This window comes from Pongo pygmaeus, chromosome 10 (genome assembly GCF_028885625.2).
Source record: "Pongo pygmaeus isolate AG05252 chromosome 10, NHGRI_mPonPyg2-v2.0_pri, whole genome shotgun sequence".
Lineage (NCBI taxonomy): Eukaryota > Metazoa > Chordata > Mammalia > Primates > Hominidae > Pongo > Pongo pygmaeus.
The window spans coordinates 36,198,142-36,214,485 of NC_072383.2; the positions used below are offsets into that span (position 1 = coordinate 36,198,142).

Below are 16,344 nucleotides of genomic sequence, written 5' to 3' on the forward strand. Positions count from 1 at the left end.
CTGGTATTCAGATACTTTAAGTGAGGCCATTTATCAGAAATAGCTATTCTAAAGGAAAATTATTACCCAATCATATATAAATGTCAAGCTACTAAATAAATGTCAAAGCAAGAATATAAGATCATATAGTATGAAGGCTTTTAATTAATACTTCCAGTAGAAATTAAGTTTTTCTCTTTCTTATGAAATAAGCCACAAATACACTAGGTATTAGGCAATTTTTGAAATAGTCCCATATTCAAAAATATTTAAAATAAAGCTAGAATCTTTGCAGTTAAAAATAGAGACAAAAAGTGAGGCGTAAAAGCATCTGTATACATTCAAAATACAACAAAGCCTATGTGTGCGTATACATACATAAAATATTTGGATCAAGCTGGCAAACTAGGTTTCTGTGTGTAAATATAAATGGAAAGTTTTCTGAAATGAGATTCACCAACTTTTAAAAACGGTTTTTTCAAATTAGTTGACATTTTTGGATTAGTTGTATTTTTCTTAATATTTAGATTTTATTTAATGGGTGAACATCTTTTTTTTTTTTTTTTTTTTTTTTTTGAGATGGAGTTTCACTCTTTTTGCCCAGGCTGGAGTGCAATGGCAAGATCTTGGCTCACTGCAACCTCTGCCTCCCAGGTTCAAGCAATTCTCCTGCCTCAGCCTCCCAAGTAGCTGGCATTACAGGCACCTGCCACCACGCCCAACTAATTTTTTGTATTTTTAGTAGAGACAGGGTTTCACCATGTTGGCCAGGATGGTCTCGATCTCTTGACCTCGTGATCCGCCTGCCTTGGCCTCCTACAGTGCTGGGATTATAGGCGTGAGCCACCGTGCCCAGCCGTGAACATCATTTTTACAAGCATAATACATTTTCTAATAAAAGTATCACTAGGAGTATTAGATGTGTGACAAAGGGAAATTTTACAATTGTACAACTAAACTTTATAAAGAAAACTAATAAGAATAAAAATAGAAAATTCAGGGAGCAAGTAGTTCATAAGAACATTTTCATTCAAGAAATTCGGAATCATTCTTGAGGTTTTCCTCTATTTTTGAAATGCCTGGCAAATATTATTTTCCTCACTCTGCAACATTTATCTTATGAATAAAATTAGTGTTCAGATGCATATGACACTGACATTTTTACCACCAAAAAGAAGGGAAATACACAAAATCTAATAGTGTAACACTATAGCAAATATATCCAACAGTTGCTCAGTAGCTGCATCAACAAACATCTCCCAATAAGTAGACCATCATTTTAAACTGGCCAGTGCATTCACTTTGAATAGCAAACTGTCTATATTATGCAACATTTTATACTTATTACATAACAACACATTGTATAGTTTCATATATAAGTGTAGCATTTTTTTCCCGTTCTATTCCCCTCATTTTTAATTTCCAAATAACATGTTCTCTTTAGCTGATATATTACACATAGTTAAAAAAACAAAAAAGAAAATATTAACTATACATAATAATAATATTAGCTAATGTTTAAGTTCTTCTTATGTGTCGGACAAACTTAGTAATTTTTTTGTATAGTAACTAATTTAATCTGATCAACAACCCTGTGAGGTAGCTATGATTACTACCCCATTTTACAGGTGAAGAGAAAACAGAATCTCACATAGGTTAAAAACTTGCCATAGTACTATAGCTATTAAGTAGCAAGGTTATTATTTAAATCTAAACAGAAATTAGCCATATTATTAACAACTAAGCATTCTCACAAATACTAATAGTACAACATGAATCACAAAAAACAAGTCAGATATATTTAATAGTAGAGCCATACATATTAAATTATGGTCTATAACTCATAAGGACATATTCAAAATTTATAGAAACTAGTCTAATCATAACTGGCAAAAGTATTCAAATTACTAGAATACAATGAACATTTTTATTGAAAGTTAGACTCAGATATCATTGGCAAAAAAAAACCCATAAGCTCCATATCCTTCTCTAAGAAAATGGTTTTGGTTCAAATCTGTAACAAAATATATTTGTTTCAGCATTCAGGTTTTCACAAAATATAATTCTTCTAAACTATTAACTCAATGTTATAATTTTATAACAAATAAAGAGGAAATATTTCTATGAAACTAGAAATTTTTCATTTTAAGTATCAGACAAAACATAAAATGTTTATAAAGTTGCACATTATTTTGAGATGCAAAAATCATATCAATTTTTAAAATCTCAAACTATTTTACTTCATTTATCAATTTAATGAGCTTCTCTGAGAAAAATAATTATAATTCAAGTATCATCATTACCATATAGTTAAAATGCATAAAAAATAAAGCTACCTGCCATCTTCATTACTTCGATAAAATACAAGGAAAGGATCTGATTTTCCAAAGAAGTCCTTCTTGTCCAATTTGTTTGCACAAAATTGCATCAAAACAGCATCCTAAAAACAAAATTAATAAAACAGTTCAAGATTTGGGCTATAAATAACTAGAAACTGCATATCACAAACAAGACTTGACAAGAAAACATATTTGCTATTTTAATGCAAATGGCCAAGTTTGGGAGAATCCCAGACAACATAAAATTGCTTTTTAAAGGGTTATATGACTTTAAAAATTTTGCTGGTACTCTTCATTCCAATTACAAAACCATTACTTTTCAAAAACTGTTAACATTTTTCCTTTGAAAAGTGATATTGAGCTAGGTGATACCAGGTACTCAATTTTATAATATAGGATCCTCATTCATATCTTCAGTTATACAGGTACACATTTTTAGAACATAGTTAAAAAAATTCTTGTTCATTAAGGAAATATTTACTAAGTTTTTACTACATATCTAGTATGTATAAAATGTTGAGATGTACTAGATGATTAGATGGGGAATAAGAAAGATAAACACTGACCACATAGTTTATAATCTGGGAACAGGAAAGTTCCTACTTGCTTAATCATATACGAGTGTAGTATAATGAATCAGTAACTACATTTAAAAACAATTTTCTTCTGTAACTTAAATTACAATTTGCATGTTAATTATTATGTCAAATCAATCATTTAAACCAATTTATGTACTGAAACACTCGCAGCTACATGATTTAAAGGAAAACAAGCTAGGGTATCATAACATTATTGATAACCATTTTTAAAGTAGAAAATGTATTGTTATTTAAAATCAAAATAAATACTTTTGTGGGGTTTTGTGTGTGTGTGTGTTGTTTTTGTTTTTGTTTTTGTTTGAGACAGAGTCTCGCTCTGTCACCAGGCTGGAGTGCAGTGGCGCGATCTCGGCTCACTGCAAGCTCCATCTCCTGGGTTCTCGCCATTCTCCTGCCTGAGCCTCCCGAGTAGCTGGAACTACAGGCACACGCTGCCACGCCCGGCTAATTTTTTTGTATTTTTTTTTTTAGCAGAGACAGCGTTTCACCGTGTTAGCCACGATGGTCTCTATCGTCTGACCTCGTGATCCGCCTGCCTCAGCCTCCCAAAGTGCTGGGATTACAGGCTTGTGTGTTTTTTAACTGAACAGGAAAGCTTAAAATGCTGGAAAGAGGTGAAGTGGCAAAGTAACTCAGATTAAACAAAGAGGTTACAATTTTGAATATTACGTGATAAAATGTTAACAATGTCTGAAAAAGCATTCTCTTATTCATCACTTCTTTATCTTACACAGTCCAGCAATACTTACTAAGTATACACCTAAACTTTTAATTATTTCCTTTCAGTAATTCCAGGAGACTACACAAAACATGATGCTACCTTTATCATTCATTCAATCACTCATTATCTTACTTAGTGAACATTTTGCAAGCAATAGTCAAGCTAGAATCTTGGAATAGGGTAATGAACAAGGCAGTATCTACCCTTGGAAAGGTCAGATTTGTTAATTTCACATTTTCAAAAGTAATGGTATAGTATTATTTTATTTTACTTTTAGCATGTAGCTGTGATAACTTCTATCAGAGGAACATTTATAACAGAGCAGGAAATACATTCTAGCAAGGTATAGTGACAATAGAGGTAAGGACAATATGGACATCACTATCACCTCAAACCTCTCAAGCATGTCATGTTCTTTTTAAATTCGAGGTTTAAAGATCAAAAATTCTATACTATCTATTACAGAAGCAGTGAAATAATCATTCTGGATGATCAAATTATAAAATCAAGGGCAGCATTGAAAAGGACGAGCTGTTTGGTTTAGTTTGTTTATTTTGAATGCCCTTTCATTTCCATATATATTTAAAGGCCCTTGGGAGAGAATGGCTTTCTAAGAACATGGGGACATTCCAAGGACATTGTTCTTGCAGAAAAACATTACACTTTAACACATTTCTCCCAAAGCACCTGGACCAAAATATAAACTTCCAAGAAACAATCTGTATACTTACAATGCATAATAGATAAATGAAATGTGTTTATTTCAAATGGATTGTGAATAAAACATCAGAGGTGTACTATTATAAAAGCATGAATATTCATAGGCTCACTGGTAAATGTAATACTAAATTTAATTTTTCAAATTATATTCCTTTGGGCTTGCAAAATGAATAAATGATTCAAAATAAAGATTTATTTCAATGCAGAAAATTATATAACCTTAGGAAAAAGAATGTTCTTGCAATTACCCAGGTTAACAACTTAGCAGGGATTAAATGGTACATTTGTATCAAGCACAAAATAAATCATTTGAGAGGAAAAGTATTTATATACTTTTAAAAATACACAAGCATCACTGCAAAGTTTTATTTTGTTTTGTTTTGTTTTTATGCCTTATGCTTAATGTCACCTGATAGTTTTTAAGACCTCTCTTTAATGCTCCACATATAAGGAACGTTCTATTGAATAAAGCCACTTGGATGTTTCACAGGCACTTCTAACATATTCCAATCTGAACATCTAACATCTATCCATAAACTTGCTTCTCCTATAATTTTCCCAGCTCAGTTAGTGGCATTGTCATTCACCCAAGTGCCCAAGGAAGCCATCCTTGACTCTTCTCTTTTCCTGATCCTTTATCCAATCCACTACCAGTTGCACCATTTACCTCTAAAATTTTGCTCAAATCTTTACTTTGGCTCTGCTGCCACCACCTCAGTCCAGTTCAATCTTATTTCTCACCCAGACATGTCCAGTGACATTTATTCCTTACTCCCACTTCCATTCTTTGATGTATCCAATCCATTCTCCATTCAGCAGACAGAATAAGATTCTTGAAACACGAAAAATTCATGTTGCTCACAACTTAAAATGCTTTAGGCTTTCCCTTGCATTTAGGAAAAATGCAGAACCCTTAACATGGTCCACAAAGGCCAACATCTAATGGGTTCTGACCAGCCTTTTCCATCTTTATCTGGCAATGTTTTAGCTCAATCAACTCCCACTCCTCACCCCTGGCCATCTCACATCAGACCCACACATGCCTTTCCCACCTCAGGACCTTATACAGCTGTGTCTGCTGGAATTCTTATCCTTGGGCTGGCAAACACTACTCTTCTTTAGGTCTTAGCTTAAATGTCACTTTCTCAAAGAGGCCCAGTGATCCCCCAAGGCTTAATATAAATTAGATTCCTGCTGTACTCTCAAAATATATTTGAATCACATGGAACATATCATGACATATATTACCTGCATAGTCAGCCGATTAATGTCTCTCTTTCCCACAAACTATGTGTTCATTAAAAACAAGGACCAGGGTTGGGGGTTGTGGTGTTGTGTTTTGTACTGTTTTTTTCTTGCCATTCTATTCTAAGCATTCATTCCAAGGACATAATAACATTTTGTAAACACTGTTCAATCAATCAATCAATAAAAACAAAAAATATTCTTTATGAAAAATTTCAAGCTACTTTTAAAATACTACACAAAAGGCCAGGCATAGTGGCTCATGACTGTAACCCCAGTACTTTGGGAGGGCAAGGGGGGCTTGGATCACTTGAGGCTGGGAGTTCAAGACCAGCCCAGACAACAGAGCAAGACCACATCTCTATCAAAAAAAAAAAAAAAAAAAAATTAGCCAAGTGTGGTGGTGCCTGCCTGTGATCCCAGCTAGGAAGGAGACTGAGGTGGGAGAATCACTTGAGCCCAGAAGCTCAAAGCCTGCAGTTAGCCAAAATTGTGCCACTGCACTTCAGCCTGGGCAATAGAGTGAGACCCTGTATTTAAAAAAATATATATACTGAGTGAAGATACACTCCCAACATAATTTCTAAACTACATTAGTTTTTACTGTGGCATTTAATTAAGTATAAAATTTGCATTTGAATAAAACTATCAAAATAAGTTGAGATAATTAGGATTATTACACTACAAATAAACATTTGTATAAATTTATGACCTATACATCTCTTAAATGTTACCATTTCTTTCCTGTAGAGTATACATCTAAAGGAAGTATTAATAATATTCACATTTTTAGAAGAAAATATAGAGCCTTGTGATATTGGCCTCGGATATTATTTCTTGGATATGATACAAAAGCATAGGCCACAAAAGCAAAAATACACGTGGGACTGCATCAAACTACAAAGCTTCTGCTCAGCAAAGGAAACAATCAACAGAATGAAAAGGCAACCTACAGAATGGGAGAAAATATGCTGTGCTTGCTATGACTTGTTTGTCCCCACCAAAGCTCATGTCGAAATTTGATCACCTGATCACTGGTGTGACAGTGCTGGGAGGTGGGGCCCCATGGAAGGTGTTTGGGTTATGGGTGCGGATCCCTCATAAATAGGTAGGTGCTGCTTTCACAGTCTTGAATGAGGCTGGATTAATTCTCTCAGAATGATTTCATTCTCTTAAGAGTGGGTTTTTATAAAGCTAGGGTGCTCCTCAGGTTTCCCTATGTTCACAAATGTCTGCTTCCACTTTCACTTTCTCTGCCACATTGTGAAACAGTATGAAAGCCCTTACCACAAGCCAGTACCATGCTCTTGAGCTTCTTAGCTGGTAGAAGAGTGAACTAAATAAACTTCTTTTTAAAAATAAATTACCTAGTCTCAGATATTCTTTTATTGCAACACAAAATGGACTAAGATACTGTATACCATAAAGGTTAATTTCCAAAATATATAAGGAACTCCTACAAATCTTCAAAAATACTGCAAAAACTAAAAATAAATAAAAATGAAAAATAGAAAATCAATCCAATTTAAAAATGGGCTAAGAACCTGAATAAGCATATCTCTAAGCACATACAAATGACCAACACATATATGAAAGGTGCTCAACATCACCAACCATCAGAGAAATGCAAATCCATACAAAAGATTAGCTCACACCTGTTAGAATGCCTACTATCAAAAAACAAATGAAAAGGGAAGAAGTGTCAGTGAGGATATAGAGAAAAGGAAACCCTTGTACACTGTTGGTAGGAATGCAAATTAGTGCAGCCACTGTGGAAAATAGTAGGAGGTTCCTCAAAAATTAAAAGCAGCACTACTGTATGATCCAGCAATCCCACTTCTGGGTATATATCCAAAGAAAGAGACTGAAATCAGTATCTTGAAGAGATATCTGAACTCCCATGTTCATTCTAGCATTATTTATAAATAAGTCAAAATATTGAAGTAAATGAAGTGTCCATCAACAGATGAATAGATACAGAAAATGTTTTATATATATATAAAATTTATACACACACACACACATATATATATATAAAACAATGGAATATTATTCAGCCTTAAAAAGGAAGAACATCCATCCATTTGCAACAAGATAGATGAGCCTGGAAGACACTATATAATTGAAATAAGCCAGCCATAAAAAGATAAATACTACATATTGTAACTTATATGAGGATTCTAAGATAGTAAAAATTATAGAAGCAGGGAGTAGAATGATGGTTTCCAGGGATTGAGGGGAAGAAGAAACTGGAAGGTATTATCAAGGAGCACAAAATTTCAGTTATGCAAGATGAATAAGTCATAGAGATCTACTATATACAGTATAGTACCTATGATTAACAATACTGCACTGTATATTTTAAAATCTGCTGAAAGGGTAAATCTTATGCTGTTTATTATCACAAAAATATTAATAATAAATAAGCAGGGTAGGGGGAACCATTGTAAGTGACTAATATATTATATGACATCGATTGTGGTGATGGTTTCATGGGTATATACCTGTCTCCAGACTCACCATGCTGTATACATTAAATATGTCCAGCTATTAGTATGCCAATTATACCTAATAAACTGGTTTAAAAAATATGTCATTTTACAAATGCATAAATTAAAGCTTCAACAATATAACCTCACTCAGCTAAATAGTGAAAAAGGTAAGACTAAAATGTAGGTGAGCTGACTCTAAAGCTTATGTTCATTGTACAAGTTAATAACTGACAACTCATTTTAAAGAAAAAAATGTAGATTTTTATGATGTTGTAGGTGAATTAAAATGATCACATTCAACATTATAAATAATAATGCCCAATACTTTTAATGTTCCCTAAAGTATAAATTTAAAAAGCATTGATTCTTCTGAAGTAACTATGAACATTGCTTTGAGTACACTTGTGCATTCTACTACACTAATGTAGTAATGAAATGCTATTTCAAGTTTATTAGTATTAATAATGATGCTGATGATCAATAAGGCTGTAGCCAAGAATCAGGACATAGAAAACAAGATGAAGTTACACCAAGATTTTAAACAATGTTGATAAAAGTATTAATCTATAATTTCTAAGTGTGAGAAATATGTGTTGACTCACTGAAAGATAATTCCAGATGTTATTGAATTAATTGTAAAAAGAGGGATAAAAATACCTAGACCACTAAATGACACATTCCCTTTCATTTTTACTAAGGCCTGGTAAAAGAATTTTCCCAGCTCTTCTAACAAGAGAGTAGAACTGAAAGTGGAAGATATTTAGGATGCAGCCTGTCCATACTCAACCTATGTCTTGGTATCTTGGTTCTACTTTGAAATAGAACGGATAGTACTGTATTCATTACACATTTACACAAAATCTGCTCAATAAACTCAAGATTTTGACAAAATAGCATGTTAATATCACCATAAAGAACATGTATCTTATTGACTGTGAACTTCCTTTTTTCTTTCCTCCTTTATCATACAAAATATATATTATCTTAAACATTTACAAATTGAGACAAGTATAAATGATGATTAGATAATATAATTTAAAAAATCATTGTATCATTTTAACTAAAAAAATAGGATAGGTAATATCGCTGCATTTAAATAATTATGCTATATTTTCTAAGGCATTGTGTAGTATATGCAAACTACTTTTATGCACATTATAGTAGCAAACTTAATGTTATGGTAGTTGATTACCAGGACTGGAAGATTTTTTTTTTAAATAGTCTAGTGATTAGTTCACATTTTTTGTTTTTTTGCCCTTCAAATACGAAAAGTAAAACACAGAGTAAGCAGTGAAGTGTCTTGATCAGACAAAGTACAAATTAGTAGCAAAACCAAAACTTAACTTGAGTCTGATAGTCTTTAACAGCATTACATGTGAGCATGTTTGGGTATTTTATAGATGAGAAAACTGAGACTGATATGACTGTGACATGCCCAGGGGGACAAAGACAATGAGCACAACAATAGGAAGGGCTTCAATTTACATGTTATTTTAAATGACTTAAATTCTAATATTAGTGTTTAATTATTTCCACTCATCTGTTATTATAGTTCCTATTGTTATCTCACTGTTCTACTCCTGCCCCCAGAATCCCAAACAGTTGTTAATACCCAGTTTCTATCATTTGCTGACAAGTAATATCATATGATTCCCTGAGAATATTATCTCAGCTATCTATCTATCTATCTATTGATCACCTATCTATATTTGAGAGATATAATATATATATATTTGAGACAAGGTCTTGCTCTGTTGCCCAGGCTGGAGTGCAGTGGCACAATAGCTCATGGCAGGCTTGAATTTCTGGGCTCAAGTGATCCTCCCACCTTGGCCTCCCAAAGTGCTGAGACTACAGGCACGAGCCACCACGTCCCACCAGAAATGTATTATGTAAATAAAGCCACAGATTTATCTAAAAGTTAAAAAGACAACTTCTTGAGATAATAAAATAAACTATGGCTCTCTCTATAAAAACTCTGGTCAATGTCAAAGTGTTAAGCTTTTGGTATTTGGGGTGAGTTTCTGTTCCTACAATCAAGCAGCAATTAAAAGTAAAGGGCACTAGAGGTAATCTAGGGAAAAATTTTTTCCTCTGGAAATACCAGTTCCCAGAGATCTGTTGGCCCACATTAAACAGACAATATTGACTTCAGATTAAGCTGGTCATTGTTACTTTCAGTGTGGAGTGTCATAGCTATCACCCCATTTCTTGACAACAGTGAAATCATTAATCATGAGTCAATGGGTGCATCAGCAAATCGCAACTAAAAGTAGCAATGTTCTAAAAATACAGAGTATGCGCTCTCTGCAGTCCTACTGCTAGCTGTAGTGGCAGCTAAGCCTTTCTTCAAATGTGGACTTCCCAAGCTAACAAGAGATGGAACCAATATAAATTCTGGATTAATTAAATTAGAAAAACTGGGGAAAATATCTTATACAAATGGGGTAAACTCAAATGACAAGAAATATTCCTTCAGGATTACACATAGATCTTCAAAAATACTGCAAAAAATTTTGCAGTAATTGAACTGATTGGTATAAGTGACTATTCCTTATACTAATGCTTAAAAAGCAGTATTGATATTAGGTGTTATTTTAATACTTTCAATTCCTTAAAAAGATTATTAAAATAACTGATTATACTTTTCAGACTATGAAATACAGTCTCTCTGGTCATAGGGCTAAGTATCTAAAATGATATTTTATGGATTATAAAATTGTATAACACTTTTGCTACAATTACTTAAAAATTAATTAGTTAAGTACAATTTTAGATATAGCATTTGAAGTATGGAAGTATTTTCTAAACCAAAGAAATATTTACTTACCCTGCAACAGTTTAATTCCTCTGCTGTAAGTATGATTATACCACATTTCTTCCCTGGAATTCCTCTAAAACAACAAAAATATATTTATATTCATTAATATGTTATATTAATACTATAGAATATAAATTTATATATCATGTTTATTTTTATGTACTCTAATAAACAGCATATAATAATAACATGGTTCTTCCCTAACAAATATATTTTGAGTTGTTGGGATTACAGGCCCGGCTAAATTTTGTATGTTTTTTTAGCAGAGATGGGGTTTCGCCATATTGGCCAAGCTGGTCTCAAACTCCTGACCTCCAGTGATCCGCTCCCCTCGGCCTCCCAAAGTGCCAGTATTACAGGCATGAGCTACCACACCCGGCCCTCAATGAGACTAAACTTTCAACATAACTTTAAACATGTTGATCCTCTCCTCAAGAATCTTCAATATCTCCATATTGTCTAATATATAATAAAATATAAAATAATGTAATAGTTATGCATCATCTAATTATGTTTCGGTAACCAACAGATTACATATACACTGGTGGCCCGATAACATTATAATGGAGCTGAAAACTTTCTACCGCCTAATGATGTAATATCTTAGCACAGAGCATTACTCATGTGTTGGTGTAATGCTGAGGCAAACAAATCCACTGTGCTGCCAGTCATACAAAGTATGTATGTACAGTCCATAATACTTGACAATGATAGTAAACATCAAATATGTTACTGTTCATGTATTTTCTATACTATACTTTTTATCATTATTTCAAAGTGTATTTCTTCTACACATACAAAAAAAAAAAGCTAACTGTAAAAACAGCCTCATTTAGGTCCTGCAGATGTTCCAAAAGAAGGCACTGTTATCACAGGAGACAACAGCTCCATGCATGGTATTGCCCCTGAAGGTTTTCCAGTGGGACAAGATGTGGAGGTGGAAGACAGGGATACTGAGGATCCTGACCCTGTGTAGGCCTAGGTAAATGTATAACTTTGTGTCTTAGTTTTTAACAAAAAAAAAGTTTAAAAAGTAAAAATAAATAAATAACTTAAAAACAGAAAAAAGATTACTGAATAAGGTTATAAAGAAAGGAAATATTTTTGTACAGCTGTACAATGTGTTTGTGTTCTAGGTAAGTGTTATTATTAAAACATTTTTAAAAGTTTAAAATATTTTAAAGTAAAAACATTATAGTAAGTTAAGGTTAATTTATTATTGAAGAAAGAAAAATAGTTTTAAATAAATTTAGTGTAGCCTAACTATACAGTGTTTATAAAGCCTATAGTAGTATAATGTCCCAGGGCCTCACATTCACTCACCACTCACTTAGACTCACCCAGAGCAACTTCCATTCCTGTAAGCTTCATTCATGGTAAGTACCCTACACAGGTATACCATTTTATATGTTTACTTATGTTTAGATACACAAATACTGATGTTACAATTACCTATTCAGTGAGGTAACATGCTGTACACATTTGTAGCCTAGGAACAAGAGGTTATACCATATAGCCTAGGTATGTAGTAGGCTAGACCAGGGGTCTGCAGCCCCAGGGCTGCAGAGCAGGAGGTGAGCGGCAGGCACCAGCAAGCTGAGCCTCACCTGTTTTCACAGCAGCTCCCCATCGCTGGCATTACTACCTGAGCTCTGCCTCTTGTCAGATCAGCAGCAGCATTAGATTCTCATAGGAACGTGAACCCTATTGTGAACTGAGAGGGACCTAAGTTGTATACACTTCTTATGAGAATCCAATGCCTGATGATCTGTCACGGTCTCCCATCACCCCCAGATGGGACCATCTAGTTGCAGGAAAACAAGCTCAGGGGTCCCACTGATTCTACATGACATTGAGTTGTATAATTATTTCATTATAATATAATAATAGAAATAAAGTGTACAATAAATGTAATGCACTTGAATCATCCCAAAACTACCCCCAAACCCCCAGTGCATGGAAAAATGATCTTCCACAAAACTGCTCCTTGGTACCAAAAAGGTTGGGGACTTCTGGGTTAGACCATCTAGGTTTGTGTAAGTACAGTCTATGATGGTTTCACAACAATGAAATCACCTAAGGAAGCATGTCTCGGAACATATCACTGTTGCTAAGTAGTGCATGACTATAGAACAAAATGTTCTCATGGTTTCTAAGTTTTTTAGTATGTTATTAAAACCTATCTAAAACCGTGGGTTTCACTGTTCCCTCTCCTTTCATCAATTCGGTGACATTTTGTGCTTATTTCTTCTTTGTGTTCACTCCCATGCCTTGATTTACTATAGCTTGTTAACTGTTCCCTATTTCACCTCAAACTTTCCACATCCCCAGATGAAGTTCCATTTGTTCCAAGAAAACCTTATCCTAGGCAGCCTTATACAAAGCTCAGCCTTTTCTGCTTTCCTATTGATGTTAAAGTCAATACTGCAAGGTTTAGCACTTAATTATTCCTTAACTGTTAAAAGGACAAATTGTTAACCTTTCTTTTCTCAAGTTGATTAGGCTTTCTGTAAGAGTAACATTCACAACATAAACCTCTTGTAAGCACAGAGTTAAATGTCTGTATACGGCAGGTGTTTAGTCTATAGGTAAGTATGTAATATACAGTCATGCATTGCTTAATGCTTGTTTCCACCATGTATTTACTCTTAACCAGGGTAATTGCACATGTCAAGATCTTCCATTTTCCCTAGGTCCTTATGACTAAGAACTCAGTATAGCATTGCACATTTTGTCTTATATTACTACATTATCATTTTCAGCATCCTTCCAGCATCCTTAATCAGTTAATTTTTCTAATTCAGCTGTACCTTTCTCTTCTTCTTTCTATTTGTGAACTATGAGTTTAATATTTTCAGCATTATGGAAAACCAAACACCCTGACTGAGCATCAACATGAACACACTTTAAAATGCTGAATAAAATAGGCAAAGATCTTTATAAATGCTCAGATAACATTGCAAGAAAATAAGAACCAATCAGAAGCTTAAAGTGAAGTCAGAAAGATAAGCAGAACTGAACACTGGAGAACTTGATCCTAGGCTTCTGATTTTTATGGTTACTTAGGGCATAAAAATGAGAGAGAAAATCAAGAGGAGGTGGGACTCACAAGGTGGGAAATTCAATAAACAGCAAACCTACAGCATAAAGTTTATCTCTCATTAACTAGATTGCCTGATTGTAGCATGAGTTATATATAAACATTCACTTTATGGGCCTAAAAAATAAATAACTGCTTTAAAAGGTGGTGATGAATGAAAGAGAAAAAAATGTGTCCTAATAATTTAAGGCTCAACCAGGCTTGCTGCCTTAATTGACATCACTTGAGTAGTTACCAAAACTTCAAACCAAGAATTACATTTAATTCAAGCGATCATGGTTGCCTAGTAAATGCAAATCCTCTCTAGAAAAGTTTCCCTTCAAATTACATCTCAAAATATCTCACATTTAAAGTTTTAAAAGTAAATGTGAAGCTCGTTTTACAATATCAAAAAATGCACAAGGAAAAATGCACCCACCATGAGTTAGACTCCAAAACAACAGGTTGCAGAATGAAACACAGATTTAGAATGTTGTAAATATTATGAATAGTATACAAAATATAAGCATTTATAATACATTTAAAACATAAAGAGGAAATGGACATATGGATAACCAGCAAAGGATTATAAAAAATAAGCAAGAATATTTGGAACAGAATAGGGAGCCCAGAAGTAAATCCAAGCTGTCATTGCCAGTGCCAATGTCCAGGCACTTTTCCCCCATGTTCTCTTCCAGGAGTTTTATTATTTCTGGTCTTATGTTTAGGTCTTTTACCAATTTGAGCTGATTTCTGTGTATGGTGTAAAGTAAGGGTCCAATTTAATTCTTTTGCATGTGGAAGTCCAGTTTTCTCGGCACCGTTTATTAAAGGGACTATCTGCTCCCCATCCTGTCCTCCTGGTGCCCTTGTAAAAAATTAGTTGACTATATATGTTTGGATTAGACAAAGGTGAAGAGAGAATCAGTGAACTGAAACAAGGATATAAATAAATTATCCATAATGCAGCATGGAGAAGCAGACATGGGAACTATTAAGAAGAGGTTTGGAGTCACAGAACACAAATGTAAAAGGTCTAATAATATGTTTAATCAGAGTTCCAGTAGAAGAAGGCATAAATAGAGCAGATGCAATGTTTGAAGAGATAATGGCTGGGAAACTTCTAGAAATGGTGAACCACCTCAATTTCTAGATTCAGAAAGCTCAGTGAATCCCAAGCAGCATAATAAAAATAAATTTATACTTGGGCACATGATAGGAGCATGGAAAATCATGAAAGATGAAGAATATATCTCCAGAGGAATCAGACAGAAAAGACAGATGATCTACAAAGATTAAACTAAGAGCTGACTACTTGGAAGCAACACTGGAAACTGAAAGATAATTGAAACAATATCTTCAGTGGTTAGAAAGAAAATAATAGTAAATATAAGATTGTAAACAGTAAAGATCTATTCTAAAAACAAGCATAAACTACAGATATTTTGAAACAAATAAGAAATAATACTTTTATATTCAAGAATCTTTGCTTGAGAAGTTTTTAAAGAATGGATTTCAAACTGAAGGAAATGATCACAGATGGGAGATCTAAGATGAAAAAAGAAAGAATGAGAGAAGCCAAGGAAATACTAAATATGAGTTAATCTTAAATCAGTGACACTAATGTTAAAAATTAAAATAACAAATACAAATGAATATGATAGCATTAATCAGCAAGGTGATAATTTAAGTTAAAGCCTTCTCATGGTCTCTTACTGTTCAGGAAGAAATTAAATATGCTGAAAAAATAGAATTTCATAAAAAATGAGTAAATATGTTTAAAAACTCCAAAGAAACTACAATTATTTAAGTACTTTATAATTTCAAGTTTAGAAAAGAACATTTTTGAAATTATGTTTCTAAAATGCAATCAGTTCAAAAGGAACTAAGACTAAAGAAAGAATGGGGCAGAGGAGGATCACTAAGTAGGTGATAGAAATAAACCTAAAGAATAGTTACTGATGTAAATGTAAATGAACTAAATGTTCCAGATTAAATGCAAATATTGTATGTAATTATATAAAAATTAAATTCAGCCATTAACTATTTAAAATAGATAACAAAATTTGATTCAAAAATTCAAAAGAAAAGAATGGAAAGATATCTCAGAAAAAAAAACTAATTCTAATGAAAATCAGTGTACCTACATTAATAGCATACATACAGATTTTAAACTGAAAAGGGTTGCAAGAAATAGTTATTGTGTAATGACAAAACATTCAATTAATTGGGAAGATATAGTAACCTCAATACTGCATGCATCTACTATTATAGCTCCAAAATACATAAAGCAAAATTGACACAACTACAAAAAGATAAATACACCATTATGTTGAACAATTTCATGGC

At 33.3% G+C, this 16,344-nt stretch overlaps 1 protein-coding gene across 2 annotated transcripts in view; it reads right to left on the reverse strand.

The window, feature by feature from the left end:
* The window catches only part of CPNE8 (copine 8), a 264,159-nt gene that overhangs the window by 118,548 nt on the left and 129,267 nt on the right, over window positions 1–16,344 (reverse strand). For both annotated transcript variants that reach the window (XM_054443312.2, XM_063672626.1), the window contains 2 exons: window positions 10,926–10,989; window positions 2,316–2,419 (listed from right to left, as the gene is read on the reverse strand). In XM_054443312.2, the coding sequence (XP_054299287.1) occupies window positions 2,316–2,419; window positions 10,926–10,989 (168 nt within the window). The remainder of the gene's footprint in view (window positions 1–2,315; window positions 2,420–10,925; window positions 10,990–16,344) is intronic.